At 36.7% G+C, this 14224-nt stretch overlaps 1 protein-coding gene across 1 annotated transcript in view; it reads left to right on the plus strand.

Annotated features, from left to right (window-relative positions):
• Positions 1-14224, plus strand: part of LOC144467599 (facilitated trehalose transporter Tret1) — a 145364-nt gene that overhangs the window by 81700 nt on the left and 49440 nt on the right. The window contains 1 exon segment of the mRNA XM_078176476.1: positions 13834-13961. Within this exon segment, the coding sequence (XP_078032602.1) occupies positions 13834-13961 (128 nt within the window).

Here is a 14224-nt window from a genome sequence, read left to right on the forward strand (position 1 = left end):
ATATTTTATTCTTCAGTATAATTATTTTAAATAATTCTAAAGTTATAGTGTTTAGGATTTAGTTCTATTATAAGTATAGTGTTTAGGATTCAGTACTATTATAAATATAGTGTTTTGGATTTACACCTTTTCCCTTTGAATGAATTGTTAGACAGATTTTATGAAATAAAATCTTCTTGTTTATCATTAATTCTGCTGATTATTTCAATTGACCAATTTGTAATAAAAAGATAATGAAATAATTTATTATTTAGAATTGCTTTATCAAAAATGAATCGATAATATTTTTGATACCAAGTAATGGTCTGAAATGAATAATTTCAAGTAGGAGCCATTCCATGCTTAGCAAATTACTTTTGCCCTCGATGTTATGTATTTTAATAATACTGAAATTTGTTGTAGTACTGTTATGCCGTGAGGTGAAGGGATGGGATCTCTCGAGATTCGCAGTTTTCTCCGCTGGTCGATTAGAGTTGTCGAAAAAGGAATACGCCACAAACGAAGAATTACAAAGAACTTTATTTTAATCTTAACAACGCGATGTGTACGTGACCCTCTCTACATATGTTCTGGAAAGATCTCGAGGCTCGCGGAAAAACATTCTCAGGCCAGAAACGATCGATATTCCTTATGTTTATGTTTTTCCGGCGAAGCTGATCCGGCTCGTTTTGTCATTACAACCTAGGCCGAAACGGAGTGAAGTATGACTAATAATTTTAGTAATTAAATCCTAGTAACATTTGTAATATTTGGGGTGTTGCATAACAGTACAAGCGAAGTTAGGGAGCTTTGAAGTAATTATTTTTCTAATTTCGACATTTTTTAGGAGTTACAAACTCCTAAAGTATCCAGTTTTTGCTCCTTTTTACGAAAACTACCTTCGAGTTTGAATTTATATCTCCGAAGTTATTAGAGGCACAAAGTTGTGACTTTTTTCTAGTAATCTTGGAAGACACACACATCGAAACAAATTTTCTTTAAAGAAATATAAATATTTTGTCTATCGCAAAAAATAAAGATATTTTATCTTTTAGAAAAAATAAAATTTTTGTTTTGTAAATGTGATATGAGGTCATGTTTTTAAAAATTGGAAATAAATATGTACATATACCTACTGTGTACGTGAATTTTCCCTTTCCATTCCAATTTTTAATTCGCGGAGACTATAAAGCTGTAATTATGGTAGTAATCTTACATTTCTAAGAACTAACTATTCATTCATACGTATGTTATGTCAGAACCATATAACTCTAACTGATTATATCTCTGAAACTATCAAGCAACTGTGCATAATGTTTCATACGCGCCATTGGGAATCAACAATTCATCATCGCAAGAAAGTTCATTCAAATTGATATCGGACAATTCAGAGCATTGTTAGGCGTGTGAGGAGAACGAAATTAAAAGTAATTTTCCAGCGACTGCAACGTGCACATACAGTGGTACACGAAAGTATTCGAACGGTTAGATTTCTTATTTTTAGCACATGAAATATGTACGTTAATCCGAAATGTTTAACAATTTAGTGCCTATAGCGAGAGGAAAGCCCAAAAATTGTGTTAGTGAAATTAAAAAATAATCCAATGTGTTAATATTTTGTAGCACCACCATTGGCGTTGATTACTTTTCTTGAACGACGTTCCATACTATGTGTTAGCATTTTTGTGAAACTAGGTTTAATAGAATTCCATGTTTCTGTTACTTTATCCGTTAACATTTGTTTTAATATAATTAGATATTTCTTTAGTTTTCTTCCGATTTCTGTTCATAGGTGCTCGATCGGATTAAGGTTCGGATTTTGTGTGCCACTGTTTAACATGTCTATGTGGTGTATTATAAATGGTCCATTCTTTGACGATCCAAGCTGTGTACTTCTGATCATTTTCTTGTTGGAAGTAAAAGTCTTCCAGTAAACCCGTTAAATTATTTTTGAAAATATTTAGAATATATATATCAAGCTATATTTATCGAGTGTGTCATCGATAAACACTAATTTTCCGGCCCCATTCGCTGCCATGTAGCCTCATACCATAGTATTACCATACCCATGTTTGATTGTTTGTTTTAAATGCGTTGCTTAAAACTCTACATTTGGTTCTCGCCATACATAATTCCTACCGTGTAAACTGAAAACACTAAATTTCAATTCGTTTGGGAATATGACTTTATCCCAAAAAGAAATATTTTTTGTAATTAAATTTTTTCCGAACTGCAACCTCTTTCATTGATTTATTTTATCAGTGTAAGGTTTTCTTCTTGGCACTCTGCCGTGATAATTATTGTCCCATAGTTATTGTCGGCACAATTGGGGATGAACTTGCTTATCAGACATTTCTTCAGCCATATTTGCCAATTTGGGAGCAGAAGTTACATGATCTTTTTTATTTCGCGAATTATAGTTTTCTCTCCTCTGCTTATTAATTTTTTCGGACGACCTGAACAAGCTTTATTAACAATGAATCCTTGACTTTAAAATTCCTCATTATGTAGTGCACTATAGATTTACCTCTGTCTACAATTTTTGTAATCTCTACGTAGTTTCAATATTACTTCTCGTTCACAGATTTGTGTTTCTGACTGTTTCCAATTCGTAGTCATTATTGTACTGCACAACTTTATTTTATTCTTACTTAAACCATATGATCAACTAAATGTTTCTTTGTTTACATTCGATGCTAATGTTTACATTCAGCGTTGCGATATAAGCCGAACACCAATAACTTTGAAGTGTTCGTATACTTTAGTTAACCATACCTAGTGCGCATTTCAAATAAACATGTGTAAATACTGTATACATGATTGGATTGTTTTCTAATTTAATTAACATAATCTTAAAACTTCTTTCTTGCTATAGCCACTAAATTATTTTAAACATTTCGAATTAACACAGATTTAATGTGCTAAAAATAAGAAACATAACCGTTCGAATACTTTCGTTAGTCACTGTATATGTTGTGACGTTGCAAAATTGTAACATCACTTCTTTATTGTTTCTGATGATCTAAACTGTCCGTACGGAGGACTACGGGGTCACACACACTCATGTGCGCACGCACACACCTGAGACAATTGAGAGCAAATCCTTGAAGAAATTGGGGAGGGGGGAATAAATTATCGTTTAATAAACTTTTTCAATTATTTCTCATAACCATGACTCGATGGATGCCTCTGGAGTAGAACGCTACGTAGACCGCTGGGAGAACACGAAAGGCGTTTCTGTAACCTCGTTCCGCCACGGAAAAAGGATTTCAATAGGTGTGAGTTGTAAAAGTGGCGACCGAGGCCTCTTAGTGAAATTCCCTGTCGCGGAAATCACGTGATTCGGGGACTGTCGGCCCTCCGTTAGACGGCCCTGCATTAGTTAAGGCATCGGCCGTATAGGATAAATTCTAGTAGCAAATTGAGTATTGGTGGCGAGGTGAGGGGGGGGGGGGGGGGCAGAGAAGCATTGCGATGGTTGGTGGAAACCGTAACGAGTCTCTGCCGGGTAAACTATCGTCGCTACTGTTGCATATTCGAGAACTTCCGTGCCACGTGTGTTGGCCATCGGTCAGTCTACTTTAGAAACTTCAGGTTCTTTTGAAAGAGAGTTCGTAGCCGATGTAAGACGAACGCTTTGATGGTGGGGCGCACCTATCTGACCCGTTATGGTTTGTTAATTAGGTGACTCGGTAGTATTTTGGCGTACAGCAACATGCTTCTTGTGTGATCGTTCTATCTCTTTCTCGTTGGTAACGTGGCGCTTCTCGCCCGTTACCGAAACCGCGTTTCACTTGATACGCCGGAAGGATTTCGCACAGCTCCAATTTAGTGATCACGTTGGGAAATTTTTCCTCGGGGAGTTGCGTAGCGTCGCAAGATGCAATCGTCGTGCGCTCGTTGTCGCGTCAGGAGAAGTTGGGCATAGGGTTTTCCATTCGTCGCGCATGCACGACGATTTCCGGAAGTGAGATCCACGTGCAGTCAATTCTTCTCGCGCCGAATTACCGCGCATTGCGAATAATCGTCTTGTGGTGAATAGAAATCGTACGTTAACATCTGCTCATTGCATTGATTCGAAATTGGACAAGACAACCGTGTGCTGCGACAAATAACCGCAAAAATTGTGTGAAGGGCGCGGGCTCTCGGACACGACCACGTGGCCGACTTTTTTGTGAAAATTTACGTGGATTATTAAAAGCCTAGTTATGGCCTTAATCTGGATCGATTATTTCAGCCGCGAGATCCGCCCTGCCAGGAGAGTTGTCTTTTCTATTCCTGTGACCGAACCCTTGCCCTTATCGTATCTAGTTTAGTCGTCCATGAGTCCGGATTCGCATTCGGAGATCGGATTTCGTGTTTCGTATGGCATTCTTCTAGTGCCTGGGAGCCGAAAGGTTTTTCATGTGACCAGTAGCGAACTCCCGAATATCATACATTATGCAGGGTGGACCGCGTTCGTACGGCTGTGTGCAAACTCGATCTAAGAGCCTATAAAATCCACGGAGTTGTCCTCCTCTCCCGATCTGACCACCAGTCAAAACAGAACAATATCATAATATACATATATTTTCTACTTTGTTTAAATTAACTGAAGATATTTATTACTAAACTTTTAAGGTAAATACATTATCCTTTTTCAAACAGAATGATCGATTTAGACTTGGATATATACTAAGGAATCTTTCGAGGGACAAGGATTATTTACCTTATCCTATAAAAGGATGAAGAGTTTCGTATCTGTATTTCCAGTTTCCTTATTTACAGGTAAACTTGAGCAACATGCTGAAAAGTTTTTGCAGGATGAGTAGAAATTTAAATCGACCAGCTGATGAATAACGACTTACAAGAAAGTTGGTCGAGGCTTGTTCTCCGGCGATGAATCGAGGACGTGCGTGGAATCGAGTGGCGTGGCCAGGATTCCCTTTCATGCGGCTCATGTTTTTCAGAAAGGGTACATATGTAAACCCGATAATAGGACGGCCATTTGCCACCGGTTCGATCGTGCATCTCTCTCGCGTATTTCACGCAGCCTGTCCGTACTCTATGGAACACGCGGAATCGCATATCGATTAGAAGTTTCCGCGACGAACGCGGAGGACCGGCGTATGCGACGACCTCGAACATGCCTGCGAAATAGGGGGGCAACTATACTTATATAAATATTGGTAATATTCAAATATCGTTTGTTACTTCGATGCGACAATTACATTATTAAATATTATTTCGTTAAATGTTGGTCGACGCTCGTGTTACACGACAAATTAAGCTTGAAACAATTCATCTAATGCTGAATGCAGAATCGCTTTATGTACAAGCATGATATTAATGTCCAAAACTTTCGATCCTGGCTGTGAACATATTTAACCAGTTTAGCAAGTTCCCCGTGGAAAGTTGTCGTATGGGAAACAATAAATTCTTTTCGATAGTTGGGCAAAGTTTTGGGCAAAGTATATCATGCTCTGTTGATTGAAGCAAATATTGTAGATTTAAGTGCCACCTATGTTTTACATTCTGCTTTCCCAAGCTACTTGTCTTAACAAATCAATCTTCGTTTTACATAAAGGAATTAATTTCATGCAGGATTTATACACTAAAGAGTTACACATGTCGAATTTGAAAAAAAAAACAATTAAAATAGAAATTTAAAAAATATTAAGTCTTGAAACGATATACATATAATGTAAGTAGAATTAAAAGCATCAAATGCATACAACTATATGGGGATTATAAGGAACTGTATGCAAATCATGAACTTGCAAAGATCTAGAGTAATATCGAGAATATTCTCATCGTCAGTATCTTCAGTTTCACTTGCTAGAATGAAGTATTGTTCAGTTCGCCGCATCCACATGTCTTTCATAGCCTCTAATCAAGTGCTCGGTCAAAGCCACGGAGTCAGATGACGGTGTGCTTTGGGAAGTTGCAAATAAACAGGTGTAAAAACGTGGATCCGCCGGCTCAGGAATCTTCGTGCTGCTCGTGACGTCGCGTAGGTAGCAGAAAGAGGATAAACGCGGCGAATTTGAGGAAGCTACGGGGCCCCGTGGAATTAATAATGATGAAAGAGCGAAGGGACAGAGTCGAGCATGCCGCGACCGTATACGTCACGATGCCCCATTATGCTTATGAATATAAATGCACCCTTGGGGGTGGCCGCAATAAATGCCGGCCACACCGGTGGCGGATCTCTGAATTCTGCTGGAAGAGCGCTCGCGCGTACACGCGGTACCCGCGGAACAACGAAAATAAAAGGCATCGTTGCGCCGCCGGCCAGTTTTTCTTCCTTTCGCCCTCCTCTGCCCCTTCACCGTCAGCCACCTCCATCCCCTGTCTATTCCTCGTCCTTCTGTCCCTCTGCTTTTTCTCTCGCTGCGGCCGCGAATGGTAGCGTGCGGCGCAGCGCTGCACCAAGCATAAAAGAATAATTAAAATAAAGTAAGCTCCGTGTAATTCTGCCGAAATTATACGCGGCTACAATAACGGTAACAACGAAATGGTTAATAAGGGGCCGTGGCCCGACACGCGTCCGCCACCCCTCGTCTACGACTAATTGCACTTTCATAAAATATTTAGAGGGCCGGCAACGGCTCATCACGGAATTCGTAGGCTCTAAGCAGTTTTGTTTGGATTCTACTCGCCGGCTGTTCCGACGACCTTTTTCACCTTTCTGTGAAATCTGGTTTACTCCTGTTTTGTAAATGGACTGCGGTTCTTTGTGTAAAGTGAAAATTTATTTAGTCCTATCGAGCCTAGCGGGACACATATATCTCAGCTATTTTTTCTGAATGTCAAAAGGACAATGCGCGTTTCACGAATGCGCTGGTTGCGCTGTTCTAATACGTTCGACTGTACATTAATATTTTGGTTATAACTAATAAGGATGATTAGCAATTATAAAATTCCAATTATCCGGCGTACTCGAGACTTCAGTAATGAAAACCAGAAATATAATTTAAAAAACAACCATCGGTAATGTAATATCGTTATTTATTAACGGCAATAAAATATAGATAAATATACGGTGTGTATAAGATATATATTATAATATAAATCTACATTACCTCGACAATGGATGATGCTACAGTACAACAGGGAACAGTTTGATTGCTATATTATTACTGTTTGAACAATATCCCTGCTTTATAATTTGTTACCTTCTATTAAAAAATTCATTTTGAAGAATATGCTGGTTTATTATTTATAGTAGTCGAGGTAACTGCTGAGTAACTTTTATTGAAGATATGATGATATTGAAGATAGCTGTAATATTTCCGAACATGGGGAAAATACAATATTTCCACCAAGACACAGGTTATACTCGTAAGCCTCGACAATAATAGCTCCATGATACCAGGCTGTGATAAGCTCGCATCTTTGTCTGAGCGATATGTTTCTACTGCCAATAACAATCAAGTTTCCAAGGTGCGCTATTTTAATTTTTTTAGTGCATTTAGTGCACTTTTGTAGTGAAAGAAATTGCAAAAATGATGTAAAACCTGATAATTACCAAATTCAAAATGGGACGAGAAATAAGAAATGAAATTGTTAATTATTAAAAATATTGAGAAAACAAGATTTTTTCAAGCGTAGTCAACAACGATATATCGTTCTTCGACACTAAGAAGGCTAAATGCATCATTTTGTGCATAGATTGAAATTAATATTATTCATCAATACTGTCGACTAATACAGACGTTGATCGAACCCAGTCGTTGTAAGTTTCTACCGATGGAAACAGCATCTGCGAAATCTTTGCCCCGTGAACAGGCATCGCGGAATTCCTACGAATCGGCCTCGCGTTGCGGTTTGATTTCTGTTTCGATCGGTCTTGTCTTCCTTCCCGCGGGACGCACTCTTTCCGGTCCATGCTCTCCCGTGGAATTCGTTTAACATCGAGGGAACGAGCTATTGGAATGTTTGGGATTTCTACGATGGCCCACTTCCAGACTCATGAATTATGCAGACACGGGAACGAGTTCCCGAACGCGGTAATGAGAGGCGAATGGGGATTTTCGTCTTGGGAAAGTGTGGTCAATGAACTTTCCTGTTTACTTTTCTTTGTTGCTCCATAGTTTTCTGCTCGGCGGAAGTTCCGAAGACAAATGTATTTTCTGTTCGAATTGATTCCACGGACAACTTCGAAATCCTTGAATGTAAAAGTACACAAAAGGCAGCTTCCGACGTTCTGGTTCTTTGTTTGCCAACAATGCTCGTGATTTTGTGCATATAACTATTAGTATGTCTTAAGGACGGTACACCTGAGATAATGTGTAGAATGACGAAAACGTTAGGCTGCTAAGTATGTGACGAACCGAGTTTATAACAAAGAACATTGGTGATGTGACAAAACGCAAAATAAATAACAGCATGGTATACAGCAACAGTATAACTAATTTAGGCTAGCAATTTCTTTCTGTGTAAATCGCTTTAGTAGATGAAGGTAACATCGAAAAAAAATAAAGTTACGTGGAAGTTTATTCACGTGGAAATTATTCATAAGACGATCGTAAATCTGGATGAATTTTAAAAGAAACTGGCGATGTAATCAACTTCGTTATAAGTTCATTGTAACACATTAATTAACTTGTACAGAAAAACGCCATTAATTTCGATGAATTAATCCTATTTCATATATAATTAATGCTGCAAAAGTGCGACTATAATATTGGCGCAATATAACTACGGTTCTGGAACTTTGAATATTGAATATTAATTTCCTCGGATCATAGCGATTTAATGAAGATACTGGATTTCATAAAATTCCTGTTCCTTCATATTCAGAAAGAGACACAGACGTACTTTCGAACCTCATGAAAACTTTTCCTCATCGCATAAAAGAATTCTTGAACTTGATTTTATAGGAATACAGCGGACGATTTAATTCAATTGAAATATTCAATTAACACAGTCCCCAGTTGAAACACGTAAACTCCCACGAGATCATACACATAGTATGGGGATGACATTTAAAACCTGTAGTAAGTATTCGTAATTAAAAGGGAAACAGCAAATGCGAGACGTCGCTTGGCAACATCATTTTATAATTAATTATATGAAAACAGTATAAAAATTAAAACACTTCATATATATACATATATGTATATATGGATGTATTCGTTTAGATTGATTTGCTATTAATTGCTTAACTGCCTGACTCCTGTCTCTTATTTGATTTGCTATAAGGTGGAATTGATTTTAAAAAAAGATGAATACGAGCACCGTAGTGGTTCATTTAGATTGTAGCAAAGTGAATACAATCTGCAAACGAGTTAATTAGGAATGTAAATAGAGAATGTGATTTACGAAAGTATACATTTGCGGTAAAAAAACATGCGGTTATAGGTTATTATATAGAATAATATAAATGACATTAAAATTATAGCAGATAAAAATTGTTGTAAGTATCATTAATTAAACGCTGTACAAAGTATAACATTCAAACAATTACAAATATGATATTATCAAATTTTACACAACTTTAGTTCGCCCTTTAATTTATTTAACTCAAAACTGTATATGAAACAATGAATATCAACCTATGAATATAAATCAACAACGAATTTACAATCTTTGCTTACGAAAGAGAAACAACAGAATAAAATATTTTTACTACATCCTAGCTAAAAGTGACGATACCTTAGGACCTAATATTAAATCACCGAAGATGATTCTATAGTTACACAAAGCTGCAGAAAATGAGCATAACGCTATTATGTTTTAAAGAGAGTACGTTAGAGTATTTAAAAATTTGGATCCACTCTTAGCTCGTGACAATCGTTTCGTCTACAATCGCTTTACCAACACGTTCTCATCGTCATCGAGCTTCACAGGAAATATTTACTCACTCATGCATTTCGATTATCGACAATCATTTCTTCGATAATATTTGCTGATCGATATTGGCTTTTAGTGCGTGCAATAAATGTTATTTTTAATCAATCACTGACATTATATATCTGCAACTGCTTCAGCTAATACATTTAAACTGTAATATTACAAATACATGACAAAAAGTGATAAGTAAACAGTGGATCTTACGCGCTTATGGCAGAAATAGATTGGTAAAATTTAAAACTGTAGAGAGATTAAAAGAATTTAAGATAATCCATGCATTATTAAAAACTTGATGAAGTTATTAATGAAAGCACGAAATTTCTATCTTCTCCCTGTTCGTTGCGAGTTATGAAGCAAATATTTATTGCACAGATCCACAATCTAGATATAAGTCCTCTAAACGATACTTTGACCATTAACCCCTTGTCATACTTTAACAAGTCAAACTCGCATTGGATGTTTTTAGTAATAAGCTATTAGGAATAAATGTTCACCCGTTCCTTTAAGTAGGAGTCAAATTTTATTCTCTTGACACTAATATTTAAAAATTCAAGTAGATATAAGCACACAATAAATATAAAATTCCTTTTTCTTCTAAGAAATTGATGTAAATGTATTATAGTAATTGTAAAGAAAATGGTACGGCAAGGGGTTAATGTTACCAAATAAATATAGTAAACATTATACGTGGTAAAACACGAATATAATCGTCTGGATGAGTAAATACTGTTAGCAAAATTAAGCATCGACGAACGATAGACGTCGAGACAAGGGTGATCCGTATTTTAATATTATCGTACATCCTTGAAGCCCTCCGGGTCCAAATGGACGCGAGTTAAGCACACGTGACACGTCCTGTAACTTGTTTCGAAAGAACATTCTTTCACGAGCATACTGTAATAAACTTTTTAACAAGACCGAATCGATTATCCATTTCTTCCTTTCACGATCAATTCGTTGTATAAGTTTCTTTGACGTTCCTTTTTGCTCGACCTTCCCTTTTTCGTACGGTGTCCGCGTATACGCGTTGGCTCGGCTCCAAACGTTTGAATCGTCGGCCACCCTCGCCGCCTTCTCGGGCACACCCGCCACCGCCCTACCTGTCCACCGTCCTACCGACATCATATCACCGTCGCGCCTTCTCCTTTTCGCGTTTCCGCGCTCGAAACTTTTCTGTCGGTTTTATCGCGAGCCGGGGTATCGCCATTTGGCGCAGGTGTATCGATCTCGCGTTACGCGACATCACGCGCCAGCCCGAGCCAACCAAGTGTTCCGAATTATCGGAACGTTTAGGAGCTGTACTTAGCCGGTTCACGGCTAAAATTTGCCTGTATTTCCATTTCCCGATGGTTTCATCTTGTTCTTCATGGTTACCACGTGCGACTTACTCAGAGAACGTACGCTCTGTTGCATGAGACGTTTAATTCTGTGTGGACACGCTGGAGCAAACAGAACTTGGAGGAAACATAAATCGATTTCAAAATTTTGTGTAAAATATAAAATAGAAATGAAATAAAATATATTTTTGTTTAGTTATTCAGAGTTACGCTTTGGTAGAGGTAGAGTGTTTGCGATGCTGTTTCTCTTACAACTAATTATTGAATTGCTGTTTACATTTTCATGATTTTTATTATCATCTTTTTCCTTTTAATAGTTTTAAGGATTTGGGACAGGTTTTTGAGAACAATTTTCTTTAATTCTTCCGATGCCTTTAGAATTGACTTCATTCAGATCAAACTTATTTGTTCTTCCAAAAAGTGGTATGACTCCAGGTTGGATTTCTGTAGACTTGCAATTGAATTACTCAAGAAATTATAATTAAAAAGTAATTCATTTACAATTTAATTAATTAAATGTGAGGGTTAAGCATATTTTCTATATTAGCTATAATAAAATGAAACATTTATTAAAAGAATATAAATATATTTTGCGACTAATCTCCAAGTACAGAAAAACAATCTTCAATAGGAAAAGATGCCAGTCTACCTGAAAATTTTCTCTTGAAAATTAGGAAACTCGTCAGAACTTATCGTTTCAACACCGCTGCCTAAAGCAGAAAGGAAAAAGTTGTGAAACTAATCAGATAAAGTGACGCTGAAAGTTAAAGAACACGTCAGAATATGGTAATCAGCTAACTAAATTCTTTACTAACATTTCAACCATAAAATTCGACTGTGTGCAACGTTCAAAGACTCGAACCGTTCTTTTTCATTTATTATTGGGCTGATATAGCAAGGAGCATGTAAACATAATAAATCAAATAAATTGTTTTGACGAATTAACGATCCACCTTTTGTGCGCATTATAAAGCCGATTTCCCGTTCTTAATAACGGATGAGGAATTAGGTGTCCTCGTGGAAATGTATTGATAACGCCGCACCTGACGAAATTCCCGTCTCTTTGTCCGTTACGCCATAATGGAAAACAGAGTTATTGGACTTCTGGCTATGCTTTGACACCTTTGAATGGATATTACACAGTTATGAGGAGTCATGCTAGTGGCGCGTAACAAATGAAATTACCCGCAAAATACCATCCTGACCTGCTAGACTTTGTTCGTGATTTTTGTGAAATTCTTGTTATTTATTCGTCCGTTCAATATTGAAAGCATTCGCAGCAATGATAGCTCCATTATTCCGGATAATTAATAGAAATATCATTCGACCTACAATAGTGCTTTAACATCTCAATTATCGGACCACTATTCAACAGAACAATCGGAATATTGTTTTGCAGAAAATTCAACAATTCAAATATAACGTTGGATCAATTAGGTTTTCATAACTTTATTTTTACACATATTTAAAAGCTAACAGCGATCTAAATTTTATTTTAGACAGTTTTTCATTCTTTAATGTTTTATATTTATTCGTGTACGTACGAGTAATGCGGATAAATAAACTTTTTACTCTCCTTAGTTTCGAGGAACTGCAACCGCTGATTTTATGGTCGCAATGCGGGCAAATTTTTTTGGGGGCGCATTGCCAGAAATTCTCTAACTATGAACAGTTCTCGCATGTTCCTGAAACATTGATAAATAAAGGTGCATACCTCTGAATTCACATGGGAATTACTCATGTTCGCACATTTTCAGATTTACGCAAAAGATTTCATTCCGTCAACTAAGAATGGAAGTGTCTTAAAACAATTAATATTCAACAAATTATAAGTTCTTGTAACGTCAAAATTACTATACATATGTGGTACAATTTCATCTCATAAGTTATTACACATTTGCAGGTAGAACTGCCAACGACTGCAGGACTTATTCGACATAGAGGACTTATTCAATGCCATAATGAATCCACATAATGGTTCAATAAAAATTGTCAGTTACAAACACAATCTAATTTAATATTTTCAACCTTCTTTTAATCGAAAATTGCTGCCATTCATGTGGTACCATTGATAATGAGAAGGCTGCAAATCTTTATGCAAATTCCCATTTTCATGAATTATTTCACAGAAATACAAAGAAGGGAAAAATTCCTTTCAGTGCTTCGAAAATATCGTGTAAATCCGATATCGCCTCTCATTAGTCACTACTTTTTTGTAATAACTCGTAAACAAAGACGAGGATTATATTTGCGCTAAGAAAAAAATCGTAGTATTGAAAATAATTTTGGAATACCGTGCATAATAATAATAATCAGTCATTCAAAATCAATGTTCGAAATTTGTAACCTAGGCCATGAGATAGTTTATGCACACAAAAATAATCAGTCATATCTATAATCAGTATTAGAAACATGTACAAATGGTCGTTGATAGATCGATTTTCTACAGACTTTGCAAACGAAAAGAAATTTATAAATTGAGATATCAATTTTAATTTCTTTTTGTAAAGAGTGATCTTTTAATTGACAAAGTAAACTCATCTTCTATTCTAATTTTAGTAAAACGATGTATACGATATAGAAATGAAAATTTGCATAAAGCGTCTCAATCTGGTTTTAGGAATCAATCAGTCATATCCAGGTTCAGAATTTAAACTTTGCATTACCATTTTTGTTACAGTCTGCAGTCAATTCAGTAGAGGGGTGTTTTCCATGCTAGGCGCTGTGAGTCCGGATTCGTTCGACACCCTCCATTCGTACAGCAACACGTTTCAGATGCCTTTCGTGACGCCCTGGTTTCCCGAGAAGGTAAATATTACGCTTTCCCGAGTAGCTAAATAAAAACGTGTAATGTCGTTGAAGGGACAACATAATTTATTTATAATCCATCCCTCGCACGTTCCGTTTTTCACTTATCGTGCTTTGATTATTATTTTTATCGTTCTTTTCATGATCGTACACGCGCCGCTAAGATGATAATAATGTAAGGAACTTGGTTACATGAATAATGTTAACTTTTATTATACAACGATATACACAAAACGTCTATCCCCACGTGGCGTCACCGAAGA

The sequence above is a fragment of the Augochlora pura genome, chromosome 3 (assembly GCF_028453695.1).
Source record: "Augochlora pura isolate Apur16 chromosome 3, APUR_v2.2.1, whole genome shotgun sequence".
Lineage (NCBI taxonomy): Eukaryota > Metazoa > Arthropoda > Insecta > Hymenoptera > Halictidae > Augochlora > Augochlora pura.